Here is a 27,726-nt window from a genome sequence, read left to right as displayed (position 1 = left end):
CCAAATATTTACCCTAAAAATATTTTTTTTGTTAAAATTATATTTTTTTTTTTAACACTTTTATTTTTACAAATACTTTCCAGATATTTTAAATATATTTATTTGAAAAATTAAACAGACAGTAAAATATATTTTTTCTTTTAATTTCTTGCAAAATTTAAAATTATTTTTAAGAAACATTATTAACTCAAATTGTAAATGTTTACTAATTAGCTATTAATTTTATTGAAGTTGAAAAACAAAATTATTTTAAAATTATTAATTGGAAAATTAGTTTTTATTATATTAGCCATTTTTTGAAGAACAAAATATATGTGTGATAAGTAAATATTTCCATGTTGGAATTAAAATGAATAATTTTGAAATCTTTTCACGCAACAGTGAAACATTTAATGTTGACCCTCGTTTTGATCGCGTTGCTCGTTTAATTTTCCATTTCAGGGAAAGTGGCAGCATAATAATTATTATTATTGTCCGTTGGTGGTTAGTAAATCGCATCGTAATTTCAAGTTTCCTCGCTTGACGTATACTTTCAACCCCCCAGTCGCGTGGTCTCTCTCTCTTTCTCTCTCTCTCTCTCTCTCTCTCTCTCTCTCTCTTTGGCTCATCGCGTGATGTACTTCAATGTGTATTGTACATAGGATATACCAATGTCTGTAACCGGTTAACCGAATAGATTCGCCAACATTTACTTAAGAGCCCATCTCTCTTATATATATATATATACCTTCTGGAGACTGGTTGACTTTGCCGGAAATATCGAATTTTCTTCAAGAAGAAAACTGGTCGTTATATCGTGCGAGGCTTCGTGACTAGCTGCACTCTCAATAAGCCAATCTTATTATTTGATCAGAAATCGAAAGAAAATTAAACGTCCCTCTATATAAATATATCCACTTTCTGACCGCACAAAACTATTATATATTGTACATTTCCTTCTTCCTTATAAAATACTTTGAAATGAAAAAAAATAAAATTTATATACAAATTATTGCATATTTTTGAAAAAATATTTTTTCACTAAAAGAAATTTTTTAAAACGTGAAACAAGATTTTTTTTTTTTTTTTTTTTTTTTAATCACAAAAACAATAGTTTTTCATTGAAAATTATTTCTGAAAATTATCCTTGAAATCTACAATTAATTGAAAATTATTTTCATTAAAATGTATTTTTATTGAAAAATATTTTTCCATTTAAAAAAAAAAAATTTTTGATATTAAACAAAATAGTTTTTCACTGAAAATTATTTTATTGAAAAATATTTTTTTTCTTTGAAAAACAAAATTATTTTTCCATTGTAAAAAAATTTTTTTTAATATTAAAAAACAATAGTCTTTTACTGAAAATTATTTTATTGCAAAAATATTTTTTTATTGTAAAACAATTTTTTTTATAAAAAAAAGTTTCATTGAAAATTATTATATTTTTAATTGAAAGATTAATTATTTTATTAAAAAATAATAAAAATGAAATAATAATTAAATAGTTTATTAAAAATAAAATACTTCGAAAAAAAAAATTTATATTTCAATGAAAATATAATTTTTATTGAAAAATATTTTTTATTGTAAAACAATTTTTGTTTTAAAAAGAAATTTCATTGAAAATTATTTTTTTTTTTAATTGAAAAAATTAATTATTTTATTGAAAAAATAATAAAAAAATAAAATAGTTTATTACAAATAATGCTTAGTAATAAAATTTATATTTTCAATAAATTATTAAAATAACAATTCTAATTTTTTTTTTTAATAATTGTTGTAAATTATTTTTTAAACAATTTATTAATTTACAATAATTATTAATAGTTATTATTCGAAAAATTTAAATTAGGAGTAAATTATTTCTGATAAAGAATATTGGAAAATGAAAAGTAAATTAATAAATAATAAGTCTATATTTATTTTTGACTGATTTTTAAAATTTTACAAATTTGGGCAACAAAAAAAAAATTTTTTTTTCTTTGAATATGAAATTTTTTTGCATTCAAATTGATAACAATATTTTTTTATACTCGGTATAAGAGTTTATTTGGGTTTATTTACAGGGGAATCAGCTCGCACAATAATAGGTTTTGCGTTGATTTTTTTTTTTTTTTTTTCACAATACAAGCATTAACAATATAACGTTCTACGCTAATGCTAATCGTCGTAGCGATAAAAAAGAAACGTCATTCACGAAAAGAGTCCAAAATTTTTTAATTTTCAATCAGAAAAAAAATGTATAATTATTTTTTCATCTGATTTTTATTAATTAATTTGCAAATAAATAATTAAAAATTAATAAATCAAATATAATTGAAATGTAAAATAATTGATATTTAAATAATATTGTTAAATAATATTTAAACATTTTTATTTTATATTAAAATGTTAATATAGAAATCAATTTTGAATTAAATTAGGATAATTGTCAAAAAAAAAATTAATAATTATCTAATTAATTAGGATAATTATTAATTAACTGTTAACTTTTTTCCTAGTTTTATAATAATATCCGGAATTTTTTATTTCTTCCGTCTAAGAGCTGACAAAGGAAGAAAGTATATTATATTACAATTTTTTCATTTTCTGATTGAATTTTGTGCCCTTTTCGGAAAATGAATATCGATTAGAACATAAATAACGATAACAATAGGCCATGATATGAAATATACAGCTTATATTACACAAATGGAGGCAAGATTACCTATCGGTCGTATATACAATATTACTCAATGATATCGACGTAATCCAATTTTTTTTTTTTTTATTTTATTTTCATGCAGAGTCGGCTTGACATCTATTTGAAATTACTTATTTACATTAATAGAATTAAATAAAATCTAAATACCTATAAAAAAATCATGAAAAAAAAATTTATTTTTTTATGGCACATTTTAATTTTTCAAATTCTAAATAAATTAATTTTCTCGAATAAGAAAAAAATTTTCTAATTTAATAAATAATGTAAAATATATAGTTTTGAATAAGAAGTTTAAAACTCTTATTTTAAATAAAATTTTTTTAAAATTAATTTTCGAATTCTTTTAAATAATTATTATTCACACAATTATTGAAGGATAAAAATTTTTTTTTGTAAAAACAGTATTTTTTAAAAATTTTATATGAAAATTATTGTGTATATATATATAGTCTTTAAAGCCAACTCTGAACACGATTTTTCGAGAATATAGAGACATATTTAAGTTTATGTTTTAAGTACATTCACGGGGCCGAATTTAAACGAATCTCGTCGGGTCAAATATATACATATACAAATATTATTGTACTTAAAAGTACAATTTAGTGCAATGGTGGCACGACTCGTTAAGGCCGTTTAATGCGAGGTAATTTTAAAATAAATTATTTTTCTACAAATCGCAGCCGAAACGAAAAAAAAAATTTTAATTCGTAAACTACAAGTAGACGATTTTTTTTTAAATTTTTTCTATAATAGAAGATATAAATAAAAATTTGCGAAACTTAATTGAATTATAATAAAGAAATTTTATTTTAAATAAAATTTTATTCTCGATTTAAATTTTTATTGGCATTATTGCAAAATTCTTAATTTCGAAAACATTGAATAATTTTGGAAATTTTTTTGAAATTTCAGAAATTTTGACAAAAAAATAGGAAAGGAACAGCATTTTTTTAAAAAAAAACCTCTCGATCACTGGGTTCTCTATGAGAAGATAAAAATAATAATAATAAATAAACTAATTCGGACCCACCTCATGAACATGAGTGAGAACCCTTGAAATTCCTTAATCGAGCCTCAGCCCTAAATCTTCAACTACGAGGGAGATAAATCTTGAGCCTCACGGCAGAGGCTGTCAGTTGGAGAAGGCGTGGCTCTCCTCGAGGGCGAAGGTGAAGGAAGAGCAGGGGTTGATGATTTTGGGGTAGGCGAAGTGTGATAGGGAGAAAATCTATGATGCGATAGAGCCAAGGCCGATGGATAAAGTGGCCTTGGCGCTGCTGGACCAGTCGATGATTGTTGTGTACTTGTTGCTGCCAATTGTTGTTGTTGCTGCTGCTGCTGTTGTTGTTGTTGATGATGTGCAGCGGCAAAAAGTGTTGGTCCAATTGAACCCCACCAAAGATGACCCAATTGTTGACGTTGTTGTTGTTGTTGTTGATGACTGGAACTTGCAGCAGCCGCAGCCGCTGCTGCTGCAGCTGCTGAGGCCGCTCCCGGATAAACAAGTGTTGGATTAACAAGAGCGTATGGAGCTGCGGCTGCTGCAGCCGCTCGCAATAATAATTGCGATTGTGCCGCCCAAAGTGCTTTTTCCTCGAGGCTCAAATTATTTGCCGCACCCGCTTGCAATTGATCCATCTCAAATGGAAATCGATGGGGATACCTCTGTAGATGTTGTTCCGCCAACATTGTCTCCATCGTCTCCCTGAAAGGGTAACTGAACGATTATGTTTGTAGTCTTCTTATCAAAATGACTGGCTTCTAATTATTTAATTTCAATACTCTAATTATTCTAATCAGGATTTCTACAATTTAAAATTGTTAAATTTAACGAAATTTATCTCGAAATTTTTATTTCATCGAATTTTCCTCTAAACGGAATTATTTTGTGACAAAATTTTCTTTTTTTTTTTTTTATCGAATTTTCGTTTAGCCAAATTATTAATTGTTGGAATTTTCTATTGAATGAATTTTTATTGAACCGAAATTTATTTCTATCGAATTTTTAATTAACCTAATTATTATTTGTTGGAATTTTCTATTGAACGAATTTTTATTTGATCAAATTTTTATTGAAGCGAAATTAATTTTTTTGCTCGAATTTTTAATTAACCGAATTATTATTTGTCGGAATTTTCTTTTGAACGAATTTTCATTTGATCAAATTTTTATTGAACCGAAATTTATTTATTTCTATCGAATTTTCAAATTAACCGAATTATTATTTGTCGGAATAATTTTTTTGAACGAATTTTTATTGAACCAAAATAGAAATGTTTATTTAACCAAATTTATTAATAGTAATTTTTATTTGACTAAATTTTTATTGAAGCGAAATTAATTTTTTTACTCGAATTTTTAATTAACCGAATTATTATTTGTTGGAATTTTCTATTAAACGAATTTTTTATTTAACTAAATTATCATTTAACTGAAATTTATTTCTATCGAATTTTCAATTAACCGAATTATTATTTGTCGGAATAATTTTTTTGAACGAATTTTTATTTAATTAAATTTTCATTAAACCGAAATAGAAATGTTTATTTAACCAAATTTATTAACATTAATTTTTATTTGACCAAATTTTTATTGAAGCGAAATTAATTTTTTTACTCGAATTTTTAATTAACCGAATTATTATTTGTTGGAATTTTCTATTAAACGAATTTTTTATTTAACTAAATTAGCATTTAATTGAAAAGAATGGTGGAATCATTTGCTGGAATTTTCTTTTTGAAAAAATTTTGCATTTAATGAAAAATTCGATTAAATAATTACACTAAATAGAAATATGTTTATTTAACCAATTTTTTTCTAACAGAATTTTTATTTACTCGAATTTTTAATAAATCGAATTATTATTTTCCGAAATTTTCTTCTAATTGTATTTTTATTTAACTAAATTGTTTTTTTTTTTTGGAAAATTTTCTTATCAGAATTTTTGATTTGAACAAAATTTTTAATTTGATTAAATTTTTTTGTAATTGAATTTTCATTTGATTAAATTTTAATTTTGATTACGTTAGAAAAAATACATTAAAGTAAAAATTTACTTGAAAATTGTTTAAAGAAAAATTTAGTTATAGAAATTTTTCTAAATTAAAATTGTAAATTAAAATTCTTTTCAATATCAAATTTGGTATAATAAATAGAAATTTGTAATTAAAATTCGATTAAATAAATATTCTGTTAAGTAAAAATTTGTTTAATTAAAAAATTATTTAGAGAAAAATGCAACTAAATAAAAATTCAATGAAGTGAAAAAAGAAAATACGGTTAAATTAAAATTTTCGTAAATAAAAATTAGATTTTAATAAAAATTCAATCTAAAAAATTCTGTAAAATTTGGCAGCATAGAAATTGAAATTCCAAAACAATTTTTTGAATAGAAAAATCAAAATTAAAAAATGATATTGAGAATATATATCTTCGCAGGATTCTATTAAGAATATATCTGATAAGTGTGAGAAGGTTAAAAAATATTGAGACAAGTTAACATGATAGTGTTTCGAATATGATGAAGCCTTGAATGGCGTAAATCTATCAAGTTCTTTTGTATCCCGACATTGCACAGCCAGCCTCCTGGGAAGATGCAATTTCTCATCAAATTAAATTACCAATCGAGATGCCACTACATCTCTCTTCTACTACTACTTTCTAATATTCTCATCGATTTTTTTTTATCTCCTTTCGCTTCTGATAAAAACATACTAAAAAAAAAATATATTCGGTGGCTAACCTTTCAAAATCCGTCAATCGCGACGAGTCTCTAAATCCCTTGGCAAAAGGATTGCTGTCAATCTTCAGCTTCGTGATCTGAAACACAAAAAAAAACACAATATTTATAAAAATTCTTTTCATAAATTTGATTTTTGTAAATGAAAAAATTTTCTTTGATAATAATAAACTAAAAAAAAAATATATATATATTTTTCAGGAAAAATCAAAGTGGAATTTGAATTTTTTAAATGGATAAATGATTTTCATGTCTAGTGAAATTTTCAATCCTACTTTAAAATGGACAGTTTCCAGTTGGATTCAAGCCTACACAATGTGACTTGTAATTGGCAAAACCGAAGGTGGAAATAAAAAATTCACTGCATTTCGGCCTTTGCAGTCATGTGCGGCAAATCCCGTAGATTCGATGTGATCTTATTATACGAGTGCAGTGGCTTCGCTTGTGTTAAATTACGTCACCCAGAGAATGGCAACGATCCGTGTCGGAAAAGCCTCTCTCCCGCTTGTCTCGAAACGCCACGTACCATCGATCGAGAGTCAACGGCTCGTAAAATTAGTATAGGACCAGTCGCAAAAAAAAAAAAAAAAAAAAAAATAACAGAATTGCTCGACAGCAATTCAGAGACGATATATATACAATTGGGAAGGGAATATACTTTGAGAGGGTGGGATAAAATGCTATTTATATATACTCACACCCCATTCGATTGTCATCAAGAATTATTTCCCTTTTATACCAAAAAAAAAAAAAAAAATGATTATGTAAATTAGTTTAACGCGAAGTTCACAAAATTTTTTTGCGATGGAAAAAGAAATTTTTTTACGAAAAGAATTTAAAAATTTCAATTATATAATCGAAATTTGGAATATTGACGGGCAAAAGAGAAAATAATTTACTGAGGTGAAATCAATGGCAATTCAATTATGAAGCTAATAGAGCAATTCGATATAAAAATGGTCATAAAGAGACGTGTTATTATACTTAAACTTATTGCGAGTATGACTTTAGAGAAACATCTTAAGCGCGCGCACTTGTAGGTAACATTCTTTGACGCGTGCATTAATAGCTAAAGTAACGTACTGCCGTCTAATAGTGAGGACATAAAACGCGATAATTGATAGTCGAATGTACAGCTTGTCATTATCTCGCGCACCGAAGCCCTCTTCTGTAGTTTTATGGATGCCTTGCGCGCGTCGCTATGAAGACGAGAGTTATACTACCTTCTGAAAAGGCACAAAAGAAAATATACTATAGACATTTTTTTTTTTAACTGTTTAAGACGCGCGAGCAAAGCTATAAAAATCGAACCCAATTGCAAAAAAGAAAAAAGAAAAAAAAAAAAAAAAAAAAAACAACAACGCTTTATGAACCCAATACAATAAGTGCGTCTTTGAAAGTTTCCTTAGTCCGGCAAAACTTGTTTTTATTGAATTTCCTTGGATCTTAAGCCGCGCGCGTCTATACCGCACGGCAATCGAAAGACGTGGTGGCTAATTGTTCCAAGAGAGCGCTAGTTATTTTTAATAAATGCCAGAAAGGATTCGCCGATGATTATTAGGCGGTGCAGATATAATATCTAGAAGAAGAAAAAAATCCTTTCAAGAATAATACGTTTTGCTTCGACTTGGGAAAAGCTTGATAATTTTTAATTGGAGCCTATTTTATTCTCAGGATATATATAAAAATAATAAAGCTTGAAGAATTTTTCTCAATTTTCTTTTCTGAAAATATTATAGAGAGATTAGAAAATTATTCTATCCCTGGAATTGCAAATTTGAAATTTTACCCTTTTTTCTTTTTTTAATGAATTTAATTTATTAAAAAAAATTTTATTACTGAAATTGTAATTGAAATTTGTCTCAATTTTCTTTTCTGAAAACAGAACAAAAAATTGGAAAAATTATTCTATCCCTGAAATTGCAATTATTAGTAATATTTTTTTTTTTACAATAGAAATTTAATTTATTAGACAAAATTTTATTGTTTGTCTCGATTTTCTTTTATGAAAACAAAGAAAAATTTGAAAATTATTCTATTCCTGAAAATGCAAATTTGAAAATTTATCCTTTTTTTTGTTACATAGAAATTTAATTTATAAACAAAATTTTATTACTGTCATTCAGGGAAATTTGTCTTAATTTTATTTTTTGAAAATAGAGAAAAATTAGAAATATTATTCTATCCCTAAAATTGCAATTATTAATAAATTTTCGAATTTCATTTTTTTTTTTCTTTGTTACATACTTACAATAGAAAATTAATTTATTAAACAAAATTTTATTACTGAAATTGTAATTTTTCTCAATTTTCTTTTCTGAAAACAGAACAAAAAATTGGAAAAATTATTCTATCCCTGAAATTGCAATTATTAGTAAATTTTTATATTTTTTTTTTTTTGTTATAACAAAAATTTAATTTATTAAAAAAATTATTACTAAAATTGAAATTGTATAGAGATAGAATTACAATTTAAGTGATTGATTTTGAAAAAGAAATATTGTTTCAACTGTTTGGTTATTTTTCGTTACTCCACCCCGAAAAAAAAAAATAATAATATGGACCACCCGTGCGAGTGCAACCGATACACAGGTGGTTCCGGTACGAAAGCTTATATCATCCCTAAAATGGTTCTTAATTTCACGAATTCGGATTCAGAAATCGAATATAGTTATGTCCGACCCTCGAACGTGAAATTCAATCCGGAAGGATGTAATCTCCAATCTCGAAAATCCTTTATATTAGTTAAATATTCAGAAACAAGATTAAGAAAAAAAATGCGATTTTTAAAAAAAAAAAGAAAACCATTTTTTTATTTTAATTTCTATATTTTTTATTTTAGCTCGAATTTTGTTTCAATTTGAATTTTGTTTTAATTTTAATTTTTATTTTATCTTGAATTTTGTTTCAATTTGAATTTTTATTTGGATTTGAATTTTTTTTAACTTGAATTTTATTTTAATTTTGAATTTTTATTTTAGCTTTTGAATTAAATTTGAATTTGTATTAAAATTATATTATTTTTTTAGGTATTTGTCTTCAAATATTATGTCAACTAATTTGGAACTAATATGTGGCAGCAGTATATAAACGAAAGGGATCAAATTTTTGGGAAAAATGAAAAGAGGCATTTGGAGTACATCGTGAAGATTATTTATTTGGTAAGTCGAGACTTGTGTGTCGTATATTTATAAGGGAATGGAAGTAAAGAATTGAAGTATTTTGTGAGTCGAAGAAGGCTCAAGTGGGTGGTCCAATTACCCCGATGGTTTTTCGCGTTCACGAGTGAAGCAAAGCACGTGCATATAGAGAGAATGAAGGGAACCAGGGTAATAAGACTCTCTTTCCGTCAAAGCTATAAGTCCCGACTAAGCCGAAAGTCGAGAGGTGGAGAAGAAGCCTCGGTTTTAGTTACGATTCCGCTGACATCATTAACCAAACATCTGGCCTACTTCCCTCACACATATATATATATATATATATATATATATAAATGAGAATCACACATTCGTTTGTTTTACGATTTTTACACATTTTTCTGTAAAAATTATTACTATATATTTTGAATTTCATTTTCCTAAATTTTCGAAAGAAAAAATATTTCCGATACGGAGATATCTAAAAATACAAACTTGAATCTAGAAAAGGCGCGATATATTGAAGGCTAATAAAAAGTCGAGAACTTTTGAAATGAAGCCTTTCGAAAATGAAGCCAAGTTCCTCTATACTTCGACAGGCAGTACCCCCAGTTCATAAATAGAACCCTTTGTGCACTTTGTTTCCAGATGTAACCTTTTACCCACTCGAAACTCGAGTAAAGCCATTTTACTTCAAGTATATAGAGAAGGGAAAAGTACCAAAAACTCTTTAGTTCGGACTGTTACAAACGAGCCGGTAAAAACGTGCCTTTTCTCTCTCTCTCTCTCTCTCTGTTTCTTACTCTTCGAAACTTTCGTTTTCATATAGAACGAAAAATTGCGCAGACAAAGCTCACATGTTTCCAATTAGAATCCTTGACTCGGCAACTAAATTCTTTTGAATGTTAAATGTCGACAATATCAAGAGGACCCTCGTCGAAGTTTCGAAACAAAAAATTATGTCACTTTTTTTCCTCGTTCCTTTTTCTATTTGCTTTCAACTCGTCATGAAAACGTCTCTCAAATTATGTGAAAAAAAAATTAATTCATTACTTTTTAGAGTTTAATTTCTTTTTTTTTTTGGGTAAAATATTTGATATAATTTTCCTTCTTTTTGGAAATTATAATTAGCGACTTTGTCTTTTGACTCTTCATGTGGGGCATTTTCGTGCGAGCTAAACTTCATCGCCGTTTTGCAATTTATCACTCGTTTTTGCATAAGTCGAGAGGGTCCTTCTGCCTTAATAGCCGCGAGTTACGATTTCGCTGACACGGCTGGCCGAGCGTTTGGCTCACTTCCCAGACCGATTTACAACGCTAGAAAGAAACATCGCGTGGCGAGCTTTTGCGCGAGACGCGAACTTTTTGGCTCTTTACACGTCGTGACAATCTCTTTGCTGACCATTAGCCAAAATCGATTCATATTCTCTTTCTCTCTTTTTTTTCTCTTCGTCGTCGACAGATAAATAATTAACGATTCAATTTTTTTAAAAATAATAATCGATATAGAAAATTTCTGTCAATCTGAAATTATATAAAGAAAATAAAAGGAAATGAAAATAATATAAATAATAATAATAATTTGTAGGGAAAAAACGGATTTAGAACTTTTAAATATTATAAATTTGGAATTTAGAAACAAATTTTTTGTAACATTCGAAATTGAACATTTAGAAAATTTTTAGAAATTTAAAAATCTTTAAAAATTTGAAAGAACTTTGGGATTTACAATGTCCAAAATTTTAAATATTGGCGTAAAGGATTCGATTTTTTTTATATAATAATCGACAGAAAAATTCCGTCAATTTGAAATTTATGGAAGAAACGAATTTAGAATTTTATTTTATTTTTTTTTTAATAATAATCGACAGAAAAAATCCCGCGTCAATTTAAAATTATATATTTATAGAAGAAACGGATTTAGGATTTTAAAATATTGTAAATTTGAAATTTAAAAGAAATTTTTTTTGAAACATTAGAAATTTAATATTTAGAAAAATTTTAGGAATTTGAATATTTGAAAGAACTTTGGGATTTACAAATTCCAAAATTTTAAATATTGGCGTTTAGGATTCGATTTTTTTGAATAATAATTGATAGAAAAATTTCGTAAATTTGAAATTATAAACTTTGCAAGGAAATAAAATTTTGATTATTATATACAGAATGATTTTTATGTTCCGGGCCCGCTAAAAAAAATTTTTTTATTCCATTATTTTTGTTGAAAAAATGGAAAAAAAGGAGATACAAATTCTTTTTAGAGTGTTCGGAACATAAAAATCACATACAAATAATAATAATTTGTTGGAAAGAAACGGATTTAGGATTTTAAATTATTATAAATTTTTAAATTTAAAAGAAAATTATTTGAAACATTCGAAATTAAAAATTTAGAAAAATTTTAGAAATTCAAAAACTTGAAAGGAACTTTGTGATTTACAATTTCCAAAATTTTAAATATTGACCTTAAAAATATTTGAAATTAATGAAAATTTTCCAAAATTGTCGAATTATCGAGAATTCAAAAAAGTGGTTACAAGACTTAATTTCAAAAAAAAAAAATTTGAAATTTGAAATCTTCCAATTGATGAAATATGAAATTTACGAATCTGAGAATACTAAAAATTCAATCTAGTATTTTCCAAAATTCTGAAATTAACTTTTAAATATTGAATAATTAAATTCTGTTTCAATTTTTTAAAACTATGAAGCTAATTCGAAAACTCAAAGTGTTGAAATAATTAATAATAAAAAAAGAAATTTTCGGTAAAAAAATTTCAGTAACTTTTTTCTATCTATTTTTCCGAGAGATTTTTTTTTATTTTTCTTTTTTTTTTGTGAAGGGGATAATTGGATACTGTTTGACTAAACTTAAGACATAAAGTGGCAGCTTGAGCCAGTTTGAGTTGCAGCGTTGCGCGGCGTAGCACGACCCCTTCAATGAGCGTGTCTCTATTAAATCTATTATTAGTCCTGTCCGTTCGTGCGAAAGCATCCCTTTCAATTACCTTGGATTTAGTTTCACCAAAAGCAACCATCTTGAACGTCCTATGAATTTGTATATTCAATGTAATCCAACGTGTGTGAATTTAATTTATATCATTTCCACAAATCATCTCGTATACAAAATTGAATTATATCAAAACTCTAATCCAAGTAGTCGTAAATTAGACCACAAATTATTCTATACACATTCTGATGCTAGTAAGTAAAATTGAAAAAAAAAAATATGAATTTCAATTGCCAGACATTGAATGCTTTTTTTTTTTTATTCCATTTTTAACTCTCTTTCTCTTGTCGTAGAAAAGTGTAAGAGAGTTTATCACCTACATTAAAATCATCGCTGTTCTTTACGACCGGGTTTTTTAACTCAAGTATCTTGAAAGCTGAGCTGGCAAAAACTCGGGGGTCTTAAAACGTTCAAGTGGGTAGCTCTCGATTAATGTCTGTTCGCTCCTTTCGACATTCGTCGCTCTCAATATTCAACTCAAAATAATTAGGCGCATCTATAATTTCCCAGGAAAAATTAACGAAATTCGAAGGTTTAATATTTTTTTAGAAATTGTATTTTATAATTTATTTAAAACATTCTGACATATTTACAAATATATATAATTTTAAATTTCAAAAGAATGTTTATATTTCATAATTCAATTATTCTTCTTCGAAACAAGAAAACTCTGAATAGTTTATAAACATAATAATTTGTATGAAAAAAAAAGAAAATCTATTCACGTGAAAGTGTAATGATTGCATAGGAAAAATGACTCAAGTTTATTAAATATTTATCATTTTCACTGCGTCGAGCGTTGGTCTTTCGACCTCGGGAGATAGTTTTCTCATCGAAAACCGATCACCCAGGAATAAAAAAAAAATAAACTAAAAAAAGAGAAAAAAAATTGCACTCGACTGTACATTTCCTGGTGAGTCTTGCACGCGAGCAACCGTTAACAACTACTATTAACCAGCAATTGTCGGCTCGATCCGTGGAAATCCCTCGTGCGATGTGTCGTTACATTCGTAAATATCTCTTTTCACATTCTCTCCCACTTTGGATCACGATTTTTTTTTTCTTTTTTTTTATTGGCATGCAAACTTCCCCGTTTGATCGTCAATATATTTTTTCTGTTTTTTTTTTTTTTTGTTTCGCTCGAAAATTAGCCTCTTTCCCTCGAGCTTTGAATAATTGGAATTCTCACGAAAAAGAAAAAAGATTTTCGCAAAAAATGGCGAAATTTTCTTTTCTTTAATTGATTTCTGTCGTAATTGGGCTCGATTTCTTTATGTAATATTATTTTCGGAATTTTCAGTTTTTTAAATTTAAAATTCAAATTTTTTTATTGCGATTTTTTCACCTTTTTTTTGGAAATTATTAAATAGAATTTCGTAACTAATTTCTTGATTCTGAATTTTTTCAATTTCGTATTTTGAAATTTTTAAATATAAATTGCAAATTTTTTTAATTGATAATTTTTAAAACCTTTTTTCAAATTACAGAAATTTTTAGTTTTCAGATATTCTAAATTTCAAATTTTCTTAAATTTTAATTTTCAACTTTCTTAACTTTACAAATGTACTATTTTCTAAATTTGAAAATTTTTTAAATGTCCAATTTCGGAAAATTTTGAAATTTCCAAATTTTTAAAATTAAAAGATTCTTAATTTTTTGAAGTTATTTACTTTTTCAAAATTCTAACTTCCAATTTTTAAATTTACCAAAATGTAAAGAAAGTAAAAGTTTTTTCAATTTCTTCTTCAAATATATACGTTAAATTACAAATTTTCACAAAAAAGCTTCTAAATTCAAAGATTTTGTAAGATTTAAAAATTATTAAATAGAATTTCGTAAATAATTTCTAGATTCTGAAATTTTAGTTTATTGGAAAATTTTTTCAATTTAAAAATTTAAATTCCAAATTTTCTTATATAATTTTTAATTAATCAAATTTCTAATTTACAAGTTTCAAAGTGTCACAAATTTTTTTTTTTTAGGGATTCTATTCTAAATTATAAATTTCTTGAATTTGGAGTTTTCATTATTCTCAAATATCGCCATTAATTACCTGAATTTTTGAATTAGAAAAATCAATGTTTTCTAAATTTTGAATTATTAAATTTCAAAAATTTTATTTAGGTATTTTAATTTTCAGAAGTTCTTTAAATTTCCAAAATTTTGAAATTATATAATAATAAAATGCTTGGTCTCTCCTTCTGTCCTAACTTGAAGTTGGCCTTTTCTGATTTTACGTGTTTTTTTGAATAGTAATTGATTGATTTTAAATTGAAAATTTTTTAAATAATTGAATTTCAATTAAAATTTTGGAAAATAATTTTATTTTAGTTAAATTTTAGTTGATTTTGAATTTAAATTTAGAAAACAATTGAAATTTAGTTGATTTTGAATTGAAATTTTTGAAAATAATAGAACTTTAGTTTATTTTAAATTGAAATTTTAGAAAATTTTGAAAAATAATTGTATTTTAGTTAACTTTTAGTTGATGTTGAATTGAAATTTTTGAAAAAATTGAATTTTAATTAATTTAGAATTTAAATTTTTGAATAGAATTGAATTTTAGTTGATTTTGAATTGGAATTTTAAAAAATAATTGAATTTCAATTGAAATTTTGGATAATAATTTAATATAAGTTCATTTTTGATTGAAAATTTTGATAATAATTAATTTTGAATAGAAATTTTAGAAAATAATTGAATTTTGTTTCATTTTAAATTGAAAACTTGGTAAATAATTAAATTTTAAATTGAAAATTTTGGATAATTATTGAGTTTTAATTGATTTTGAATTAAAATTTCGGGTAATAATTGAATTTTAGTTTATTTTGAATTGAAATTTTTAAAAAATAATTCAATTTTATTGTGATATTTTTTTTTAAATTATAAACAGTTGTTAAATTTCATAAAAATTTTAATTGAAAAATAATTTTGATATAATTGAACTTGTGATGTATTTCATTAAAATTATTAAAAATAATTAATTTAGTGAAGAATCAATTTAGTTCAAAATTTGTTAAATAATTGAATTGAAGAAGATCTGAAGAAGATCTACATTTTATACTAAAAAAATGTATTTTATTTACATTTTTTTTCAAATGTAAAAAAAAATGTCGCATTTTATGAAAATAAGTCGATAAAAGTCGTATTTTTGAAAAAAGTCGGAAAAAGTCGTATAATCCGAGGCCTGTAAACATATAATTTTCATTATTATCATTTAATATGTAATAATATTCTAATAAATTAAATTATTATTAATAATATTAATCTTTAATTTCTTTATAACAAATAATTAAATATTCAATTTGGCGCGCTTGCGCGCGTTTAATTTTGCTAGTTTGTAATAAAACGTTTCCCAAAATTACAAAAATTTTGAGTTTCTAGATATTCTAAATTTCAAATTTCTTAAATTTACAGATATACTATTTTCTAAATTTGAAAATTTTTTAAATGTCCAGTTTCCAAAATATTTGAAATTTTTAATTTTTAAACTTATACAAGATTCTTAATTTTGTAAATTAATTTTTTTGAAATTTCCAGATTCTGAAATTTGTAATAATTCTTGAAATTACCGAGTTCCAGATTTAATTGAAAATTTTAGAATGTTTCTAATTGGAAAATACAATTGACAAAAAAAAAAAAAAACAAGAATTTTAGTTGAAAAAAGAAAAAAAAACGTGGAAATTGTCGGAATTTTTTTTGTCAAAACATATAAATTATATATAGAAAATTGTGTAATATTGGCTCGATAAAAAAAAAAAAAATAAGATAAGGAGTTCCTATTAGTCAGAAGCGAATTCTATACGGAAGGACGATAGGATTAAGCGCGTGTTGGCATATACACGTGAAAAAAAGCGAGAGGACTTTTTAAAAGAAGGAGGCGATGGGTTTTAGTGGCTTCAGGCGTCGGCGGCGTTGGACGAAAAGAAAACATAAATAATCGCGTTCAAATGAGACAAGCAGAGGGCTCGAAACCACACACGGAGACTGTATGGCAAAACTGCACGGTCTCATATATACTCTTTTTCCCTCTTTCATATTCCCATATAATGCCATTCCCCGCAACAACCCTTTTCCCATCATCTCAACATCTTTTTCTCCTTCTCTCTCTCTCACTCTCTTTCTCTCATTACGATCTGCTTTTATATTACTTTTGCCTCATATTTCTCTTCCACATGCATAACGAATGTCCCCTGAATCCTGTTGACTTCTTTTCACACATATATCCGCAATGTTTGGCAATAATTTTTTTTTTTACAAAAAAAAAATTGATTCACTGGAAATTCGAATTAATGCGAATGAATTAGTGAATATAAAAAAATTTGGAATTATTGATGATGTAAAATCGAATAAATAGGAATTTATTTTTTTTATAGTGAAATTATATTAATATATATACAATATACTTGGACAATTTTACAAGAAGCAATTCGATTAGTCACAGATAATCAACTTGGGAACCCAAGCGTCTTCAACCTTCTTTACGGTTGTGATCATCCGTTAAATTTTTTCTGCCTCGTTATCCAAAACTTAATCGGAAATGATGCTTTCAAATATAAATATGAAAACTCAATAGAGAGAAGAGATTTTTCTTTTTTTTTATGAACTGAAAACTTCATGACAATCTATTTTATCGAATTTGATTTCAATTTTATTTCCAATTTAGTAAAATATTGATTAAAAAGAATTAATTTTTAATAATATAAATTTTAAATTCAATTAAATTATAATTATCATTGTAAAATTTTTATTTAATAACAGTGGAGATTTATTTTTTTTTTTATTTCGAAATTTAAAAATCGAGAAATCTGTTCTTAAATTTTCTTTCCAAAATGATTTTTTTAATTGGAAAATACTTCTTTTTTTTTTTAACATACGCGAGTTTTGTGTCTCCTTCTCATTGGTTCATTTTCGTATGTTTATTAACCGCGGCTTCTGGGTGCAATTAACGACCGTAGTTGAAATAAAAAAAAAAAAAAACGAAGCTTTCTTGTATCATGTAGTCATACATATTAGAGTCGCAATTCTGTGGTCCGAAACGACAAAGCGATTTTGGAATTCCGGACATTTGTAATTCCGTCTTTTGACATTGTTCCTAGACAGTGTTTACGTTTATCGGACAGAAGTTAGGGAAACATTGGCAATAGGCCAAAAAGCGTCTCACGACAAAGAAAGACATCGTAAATTTGTCTATAAAACAATCGAAGACGACAAACATAATTTTGTCAAAAAAAAAAAAAAATTTTAATTATATAAAAAGGCGAAAAATTTTTTTAAGAAAAATTTTATCAAACCGAATTTTTTTTTTTCTTCTAATTTTTCTAAATTCAAAAAAAAAAAATTGAAAATTATTTCTTCTTTGAAGAAAAAAATTAATTTTTCTCTCGAATGATTTTTTGTAAATTATTCAATTTTTATATAATTATAGACTTTGAGAAAGAATGAGAGAAAGGCGAAAAAGTTTTTTTTTTTGGGGAGTAAAGCCGAAAAGTGATTCGCGCACTTAAGTTGTTTCGAAAGTACGAAGTGCTCGTTTAGCGCAATATATATTTTTTTTTTGTTCTCACTTCTCATTTATATGTGTGTTGCTGGAAGTGAGTTTTTGCTTCCTTACCCTGTGTGTGAGACGCTCTTGGCTCTCTCTTGTAATGATCTTTAAAGACCAACTCTATTCGTCTTTCTCACTCGTGTATATATATATATATATACCGTACGCCATAATTCATAACTTAACTGCTTACTCTTCCTCCGTGACCATTCTCATCTCTTTTTCGCTTCTCTCTTTCATTCTCCAACTATTCTTCCCTAATATTTCCACCCTTACACGGTTGTCTATTAGCCACTTTTGATTATACGAAATGTGTTTATTCGACTCGCTTCATGAGAATTATATTAAACTCGAGGAGATTTTATATTTTTACTAGCAAAATTAAATGCGCGCAAGCGCTTCAAATTGAGTATTTAATTGTTTGTTATAAAGAAATTAAAGATTAATATTATCAATAATAATTTAATTTATTAGAATATTATTACATATTAAATGATAATAATGTAAATTATATGTTTACAGGCCTCGGATTATACGACTTTTTCCGACTTTTTTTTCAAAAATACGACTTTTATCTACTTATTTTAATAAAATGCGACATTTTTTTTACATTTGAAAAAAAATGTAAATAAAATACATTTTTTTAGTATAAAATGTAGATCTTCTTCAGATCTTCTTCAATTCAATTATTTAACAAATTTTGAACTAAAATGATTCTTCACTAAATTAATTATTTTTAATAATTTTAATGGAATACATCACAAATTCAATTATATCAAAATTATTTTTCAATTAAAATTTTTATGAAATTTAACAATTGTTTATAATTTAAAAAAAAAAATATCACAATAAAATTGAATTATTTTTTAAAAATTTCAATTCAAAATAAACTAAAATTCAATTATTACCCGAAATTTTAATTCAAAATCAATTAAAATTCAATAATTATCAAAAATTTTCAATTTAAAATTTAATTATTTACCAAGTTTTCAATTTAAAATGAAACAAAATCCAATTATTTTCTAAAATTTTTATTCAAAATTAATTATTTAAATTTTCAATCAAAAATGAACTTAAATTAAACTATTTTCAAAAATTTCAATCCAAAATTAACAAAAATTCAATTATTTTCCAAAATGTCAATTGAAAATCAATTATTTTCAAAATTTTCAATTCAAAGTCAACTAAAATTCAATTTTTTCAAAAATTACAATTCACAATAAACTACAATTCAATTATTTTCCAATTTCAACTGAAATTTAATTATTTTCAAAATTTTCAAACTAAAATTGAATTGTTTTAAAAATTTTCAATTTCAATTTAATTAGTTTCATGAATTTCAATTCAGAATCAACTAAAATTCAATTGTTTTCCAAGTATTCAATTCAAAATAAACCAAAATTCAATTATTTTCCAAGTCTTCAATTCAAAATAAACTAAAATTCAATTATTTTCTTAAAATTGTGGTTTTAAAATCAACTAATATTCAATTATTTTCAAAATTTTAATTAAAATTCAATTATTTCCCAAAAATTTTCAATTTAAAATCAAATAAAATTTCATTATCTCAAAAATTTGAATTCAAAATAAATTGAATTTTCAATAATTTGAATTTAAAAGCATCTAAAACTTCAAGTTAGGACAGAAGGACAGACCAAGCATTTTATTATTATATAATTGAGTGTGGAAATATTAATTTTTATAATATTGAATAAATTTTTCGTTTTATAATCGAAAATATATATGAGAATCAGTTGTGGAAATTATCCCTTTTTTTAAATTTATTTTCAAGGAGTAGGAAAATAAATTAAAAATATATTTATAGATTGTATTTTGAAAATATTTTTACTTACTTTTATTGACAACATTTTTTGCTTATTCGATTTTTTATTCTTCGATTAAATATTCTTCATAATTGACAAAAAAAAAAATTTTTTTTGAAAAAAATTTCAATACTTTTTACAAGGAATTAAAATTCGAATTTCTCACTTTTAATTTTGCGATTAGAATTTTGAATTTTATTTTGCAAAATTGAAAATTTTCTTATCGTTCTCGATTTTTGTTTTCCCTGAATTCTATGTATTTCTATGACAAAAAAATGTTGATTGAAAATTAAAATTTATAAATCTAAATTACAAAAAATATATTTCTAAATTTTCAAAATATATTTTTCGATTTTAAAAATTTTTCAAATTTCTTATTCGGCGTTCTCTTGACTTGTTTCCTAAATTTCATAATTTTTTTCTCAAAACTCCCAAGAATAATATTTTTTTTTTTTCTCAAATTCCCAGACTGTTTCTCTCTTATCTTTCCCTGAATTAAAAATTTTCTCGTCCCTTAGCGAAACATAAAAAAAAAAAACCAGAGCACTCAAGTTTGTAAACACGTTTCTCATCCCAAGAATTTTGATGTCGGTCCTTAATCTCTTTTTAGACACAAAAAAAGCTTTGTTTTTTGTCAAGTTAACAATAGTTTGTTCGCTCTCACATTATTTGAAAAATGTTTTTTTTTTTTTTTTTTCTTTTTTTGACTTTTTGGAAAGAAATTTTTTTCTATGAGGGTGGGTTCTATTTAAGTGGTGTTGAAAGGTCGTCGAGTGGATCCTCGTTCGTCAAACTTTAAGTAAAGAGAGGGATATATACATATATAATTCGAGTATATATATATACAAATATATAGAAAGAAAGATGACTGAGAAAAGGAAAGAGAAATATGAAAGAGGAAAAGAGAAAGAGACTTGCAAGAACGATAATGATGCGCGAGAAGGCGCAAAAGATCCGAGAGAGGACGCGTATATATACAGAAAGAAGAAAACTGGTCCGAGATAATTGCCGGGGCATCTCTTCGCACCTCATCATCATCATCAACAGCCACGTTGTTGTCGTCGTACCGACGAGGGTGGGACTTTGGACCACCCGTTCGCTTTTTCAATGGTTTCTTTTTTCCCCTTTATTTCCCATTTAGACGTCAATTTTATTTTTCCCGCTCTCTTCATTTTTTTGGATTCACAAACTGAAAATCTCTAAAGAATTACATTTTTCCCTCTGAATTAAAAAAAAAATCCCCAAATTTTAATTATTAAACAGAAAAAACAAAAAATTTATTGAAATTATTGATTGACTATTATCAAAAAAAATATTTTACTTGAATTAAATAATTTTTTGAAACCAAATAATTAAATTAAATAAACTGTATTTGAACCAATAATTTCTGTACTTAGATCAAATACATACTATTTAATTGACTCAATAATTATTTGATACGAATAAATATTTATTTGACAATAGTCAAGTAATTGATTTATTTGAATTAAATAAATTTTTTAATTGTTAAGTACAAATTTTCTAATTATTAAATTTTTATTTCTAATATATATTTTGAATATATCTACAATTTAATTAAGTATTTTTTCAATTAATTGAAATTGGAACATTCTCTCAATTCTATTTTGAAATTATTTAAAAAATTAAATTTGTGTTAGAATTTTTATTGTTTGAAAAAAATCTATAAAATTAATTATCTATTGTATTTACTTTCAGTACAAATTAATTATTTTTGTAATTTTCTTTTTTTAATTCAATGATTTTCATATTTTATTATTTTATCTATTTCTCTAAATTCTAACTTCATTCTTTACTTTTTTTTAAATTTCCTAAAAAAAAATTTATAAAAAAACCATTTCTGAACCATTTTTTCAAACTAAAACCAATTTTGCGCGATATCAAAATCACTGTACTGAGTTTTTGTTTTTATTTCTTTTTTTAATCGAGCAATAAAAAATAATTGAATTTACAAAATAAATTTAAAAAGAAGTGAATTTTTAAAATAATTTTAACATAAATCGATAAAATTAAAAAAAAATATTTTTGAATTTAAAAAAATAATTTTAATTTCCTAATATTCAATTTATAATTTTTTTTTGGGTACTGAAAAAGAATTTTATTTGATTCAAATACTCGGATTATTTGACTATTATCAAATAATTATTTGAGATGGTATTTGTTTTAAATACAAAAATTATTGGTTCAAAAATTATTGTTTCGAATAAAAATTATTTGGTTCAAGTAAATATTTATTTGATAATAGTCAAGTAATCAATTATTTAAATCAGATAAATTTTTTTTCCGTTGATAAAATTTTATTATTAATTTACAACAAAATTGAGAGACTAGTCTGTTTTTTAATTAAGGTTAGAAAAATATTTTCTACTCTAAAAATTAGAAAACTTAAAAATTCATTTTATTTATTTTTTTTTTAAATAGGATCTTTTTAAATAACGGAATTTATTAATAGAAGTTAGCATCAATTAATTAGTTGTAATTAATTTAATTTTAGAACCGTATTCAATTAAAATTTGTACTTTTACTATTTTTCTGAATTTCAAAATTTTTTCCAAAAATTCCCTAAATTTTTGGTAAATTAAAAATTAACAAAGTTTCTCTTTCTCTAAATTCCCGCGCGCCAGCTAATGAGATTCTCGACACCATTATATAGAATAAAATTCGAAAAACTTACGCGCGAGATAAATTTCGAGCGGAGCTAGATTGTTGCTCTTAAATGTCAGCAAAAGGATTAAAAAAAAAATTCTGTGATGAGGCAAAGAGAACAGACTGCCAGTTGCATTCATTCGTCTATTGTCGCCTCGTGAGATCAGAGATACGTCGCGAGGTAGATTCCTGACATTCTCATCTCTCTCTCTCTCTTTCTCAGTGAGATGTGTGTGAGCCTCTATGGGGGTTTTATAATACTTCGCGGGCGCCGCGACGCTTTGGGAATGCGACGTCGCATCTTCTATGGACCACACACAGACTCTGAAACGACTATCGTGAAATATGATAATGCGTCGTCTCTCTTTTAAGCGTCTCTCGATCATTCGGCGCGGTTTTCGCGTGTCGTGCGTGTTTAAGAGCGAACATGAGGACCTTTATATTTTTTTATTATATATATATATATATGAACCTTCAACTTTAGGAAAAACGCACGAGTGATGATGTATATCGAAAAAGAGAAAAAAAAACCCCAGCCGATAATAAACGAAACTTTGATCTCATCGCGCTTTACGGAAACGGATGCTGCGCATCTTTAAACACGTGAGTTGAAAATGTTTCCGGTCAATGTCAAAATAAAATTATTTACGAGAGTTAATTTTATTTTTCCTTGCATAATGTATGCATTTTATTTGAAACTAGCAAAATTAAACGCGCGCAAGCGCGTCAAATTGAATATTTCATTGTTTGTTATAAAGAAATTAAAGATTAATATTATCAATAATAATTTTATTTATTAGAATATTATTACATATTAAATGATAATAATGAAAATTATATGTTTACAGGCCTCGGATTATACGACTTTTTCCGACTTTTTTCAAAAATACGACTTTTATCGACTTCTTTTAATAAAATGCGACATTTTTTATTTTACATTTGAAAAAAAATGTAAATAAAATACCTTTTTTTAGTATAAAATGTAGATCTTCTTCAGATCTTCTTCAATTCAATTATTTAACAAATTTTGAACTAAAATGATTCTTCACTAAATTAATTATTTTTAATAATTTTAATGAAATACATCACAAATTCAATATCAAAATTATTATTCAATTAAAATTTTTATGAAATTTAACAATTGTTTATAACTTAAAAAAAAAATATCACAATAAAATTGAATTATTTTTTAAAAATTTCAATTCAAAATAAACATTATTACCCGAAATTTTAATTCAAAATAAACATTATTACCCGAAATTTTAATTCAAAATCAATTAAAAATCCAATAATTATCAAAAATTTTCAATTTAAATTTTAATTATTTACCAAGTTTTCAATTTAAAATGAAATAAAATTCAATTATTTTCTAAAATTTCTATTCAAAATTAATTATCCAAATTTTTAATCAAAAATGAACTTAAATTAAATTATTATCCAAAATTTCAAGTAAAATTCAATTATTTCCCAAAATTTTCAATTCAAAATGAACTGAAATTCAATTATTTTCCAAATTTAAAATAAAAATTAAATTTCATTATTCTCAAAAATGTGAATTCAAAATTAATTGAATTTTCAATAATTTGAATTTAAAAGCATCTAAAATTTAATTATTTCTAAAATTTTCCATGGAAAATTTTTTTTTTTTGAATTTAATAATTTCAATTATAACTCTAAGGAAATTCAATTATTTTTAACTATTTTAATAATATTCTTTGAAAATTCAACTATTTGAAACCATTTTTTCAATTAAAAATGATTTTCAAATTATTGTATTTTGTCCGGATTTTCTAATAAATTTTTAGTGAAATTATCTAAAATTTTAATTACAAAACACTTAAAGTTTCAATTAATTTAAAAAATCTCAATTTTAAATCTTTGAAAATTCAATTAAATTTAAAAAATGTTTTCCAAAATTTTTTGATAAATTATTTTTAGTTCTGTAAAATTTAATAATTGTTTGAAAATTAACAATATCTTTTGAAATTTAATTATTTCTAAAAATTTCAACTTTAACCCTTCGAAAAGGATTATTATTAAAAAAAAAATTTTATTTAAAAATCTGTAAAATATTTTTGTTAAAATAAAAAACATATCCACTTTTTTTTGGAATATAAATCGACTGAAACGACTTTTTTGTGTCTTTAAGTTGATTCGAGGCCTGTGTTTTTATAATTAATATTTAATAGGTATTCGTTGGCCCCTGGTACCTTAAAAATTAATTTTTAAAAATAAATTTTTTTCAAATTACTATCTTGTACGAAATTTCCTGGCGCATCTTTTTTCTCATCATAAATTTGTTGTATTTGTATAGAATTTTTGAATGAATATACAACTTTAAAAAAAATTTCGTTGGTAAACGTTGTGTACTTCAGCTTCGTGAATTGAATTTTCGAATTTGGAATTTTAAAGAAACTTATTCCGAAATTTGGAAACACAATTATACAACTTTGGTAAAAATGAGAAAATGAATTGTCAAAATTTGATACGTCATAAGAGTACTATTCAAAAAAACACGTGAAATCAGAAAAGGCCAACTTCAAGTTAGGACAGAAGGACAGACCAAGCATTTTATTAATATATAATTTTTCTTTTTTTATTTTGAGACTTTTTTTTAACGGATATGTATAATTTATCCAAGAATCTATTTTCAATTTTATTTTTTACTTTTTTCATTAAAAAAAAATTGGAATTTTTTGAAAATAAATTGAGATTGAATTTCTTTTCTTGGAAAATGAAAATTCGGCAAATCGGGAACAATTTGACAAAATCGAAAGTGTCACAGAAAGGAAAAATTTTCCGCACTTGACGCGAGCGGCATCCTTTAAAAATATAGGGACGCGTGACGAATCAATTATGCGGGCTCAGCTCTGTCTCTATAGGGACCTTCGGACACTGTCATGTACGATTTGTTGGCAAATGGTTTTTGAGAAAAGGAAGAAAAAATGAAAAAAAAAAATGATGAACGAAGAAGAATTGGATAAAAAGGAAGTAGGAGAAAGAGAGAAAAAGATTGGAGAACTATATCCTTGAAACGAAAGAGAGATTGGGCAGGACACTTACAGTAGCTGCAGAAGATATAAAAATAAAAAAAAATAAAATAAAAACTTACGAGTTGATTCTGATAGGCGGTGACAGCGGTGAATATGGCCTCCGGGAATACGAAGGTCTTGTGTGGCTCACGTTCAAGATCTTCTATCGGATCACCATTTCCTGTGTCCGGCCTCTTTACCAGGTGAATTCGCGGCTGATATTTGTGCATTGAATTCAAAACCAACTGTAAATATTAAAAATCGAAAATTTTAGAAACGAAGAGCAAAAAAAAATTGGAAACAATTTTAAATCAAAAGAAGCAAAAAAAAAAATTCTCATTTTTATTTCCTTCTTGTTCTTTTTTTAATACTTTTGAACAATTTAAAAATTTTAATTTTTGTATTTTTTAGAATTATTAATTTAAAGGAAAATTATATTTTTACTTTTGAAATTGTTTTCGAAATAAGAGAATAAAAATCGACAAAAGAAACGAAAATAGAAAAATTTTCAAAATCTGAAGAAAAATTATAATTATAAAATATAGGGGAAATTTAATAAACTTTCCTGGTAATAAATTATTAAAAATATTATTAAATTTCTAAAATCGACACTCGGTAACAATTAATTACGAAACTAATTATCGAATTTCAATTTCTCATTTTAACTAATACAGATTTTAATAAAATAAATTCTCTTATTTCATTCATATTTGAATAGTGAAGAAAATTACATAAAATTAATAGATTGAAAAATTGAATTTTCAAAAAGTAAAAATGTAATTAAAAAGTGAAAATGAAATTAAAAATATACTGAAAATTGAAAGTAATTTAAATAACAAAAACAAAAAAAGGAAAAAAAAAGATTAAACAAAAAGGAAATAAAAAATTAAAAAACGGGAATTAAATTTGAATTTTCAATTTTTTGGAATAAAAAGTATATGTAGAGAAAAATGAAACTCACATGTCCATGGCGATCCATATCGTTGTTGGTGAGTTTAACTTTTTCAAAAGAGACAACTTGTTTTCTTAGTTGTTCGCCAGTGAATGGAGAATCGGGATGAACATATAAACGTGCCGGTGCTGGTGGATCAGCTTTTCCAGCAACCAACCATGAACTTCTGTGATAAGCATACCTATATCTTTTGTTATCCACTGGCACGATATCCATAAGAACCGCATATCGACCCTCGGGTCTCAGACCATTGAACGAAACACGACACGTCGGAAACATTCGCCTGTAACAAAAAAAAAGAGAAAAAAAATTGAGAGAATATTTTTAAAAATATATACTCATACAAAATTTAAAATTACCATTTTTTTCATAACAAAATAATTCTTAAGAAGAAAATATCTAAATTTTAATTTAATAACATATTTAAAGTAAATTTTTATTTATTAACATATTTAAAGTAAATTTTTATTTATTAATACTTTTAATTAAATACATTTTAAATTGAGGGATTTTTTATTTAAACGAATTTCTAATTTTTGATATTTTTTATTTAAGAGAATTTTTATTTAATTAATTCTTTAAGTATATTATAAATTTTATTTCATTCGCGAAAAATTCTTTTACATGAAAATTCGATTTGATAAAAATTCTCTTCAATGAAAATTGGGATATATAGAAATCTGTATTTATAAAAATTTGAATGTATAAAAATTCGTTAATATAAAAATTCTGATTAGTAAAAATTTGGGTTTATATAAATTTAGATATATAAAATTTCGTATTTGTAAAAATTTGTATTTATATAAATTTAGACGCGTATAAAAATTCGTAAATATAAAAATTTTGATATGTAAAAATTTTGATGCATAAAAATTCGGGTTTATATAAATTTAAATGTTTAAAAATTCGGATGCGTAAAAATTTGGATTTAGAAAAATTATAATTAGTAAAAGTTTCGATTTATATTAATTTAAACGTATAAAAATTCGTAAATATAAAAATTTTGATTAGTAAAAATTTATATGCATAAAAATTCGGGTTTATATAAATTTAAATGTTTAAAATTTCGGATGCGTAAAAATTTGGATTTAGAAAAATTATAATTAGTAAAAATTTTGGATTTATAAAAATTATA

The 27,726-nt window shown here is 24.7% G+C and overlaps 1 protein-coding gene across 2 annotated transcripts in view; it reads right to left on the bottom strand.

Annotated features, from left to right (window-relative positions):
- Positions 1 to 1,883: 1,883 nt before the first annotated feature.
- Positions 1,884 to 27,726, bottom strand: part of LOC127285225 (T-box transcription factor TBX20-like) — a 51,164-nt gene continuing 25,321 nt past the window's right edge. The window contains exons 3-6 of one of the 2 annotated variants that reach the window (XM_051311121.1): positions 26,601 to 26,874; positions 25,720 to 25,884; positions 6,429 to 6,505; positions 1,884 to 4,391 (exon numbers count right to left, since the gene is read on the bottom strand). In XM_051311121.1, coding sequence (XP_051167078.1) covers positions 3,779 to 4,391; positions 6,429 to 6,505; positions 25,720 to 25,884; positions 26,601 to 26,874 — 1,129 coding nt within the window. In that variant the 3' untranslated portion in view covers positions 1,884 to 3,778. Of the gene's footprint in view, positions 4,404 to 6,428; positions 6,506 to 25,719; positions 25,885 to 26,600; positions 26,875 to 27,726 lie in introns of both variants that reach the window. The other variant, XM_051311120.1, reaches the window with a different exon arrangement.

This window comes from Leptopilina boulardi, unplaced genomic scaffold (assembly GCF_019393585.1).
Source record: "Leptopilina boulardi isolate dan_hultmark-lab unplaced genomic scaffold, ZJU_Lbou_2.1 LbouV2_330, whole genome shotgun sequence".
NCBI lineage: Eukaryota > Metazoa > Arthropoda > Insecta > Hymenoptera > Figitidae > Leptopilina > Leptopilina boulardi.
Note: the sequence above shows the minus strand (reverse complement) of the source record. Positions and strands in the feature narration are given on the sequence as shown.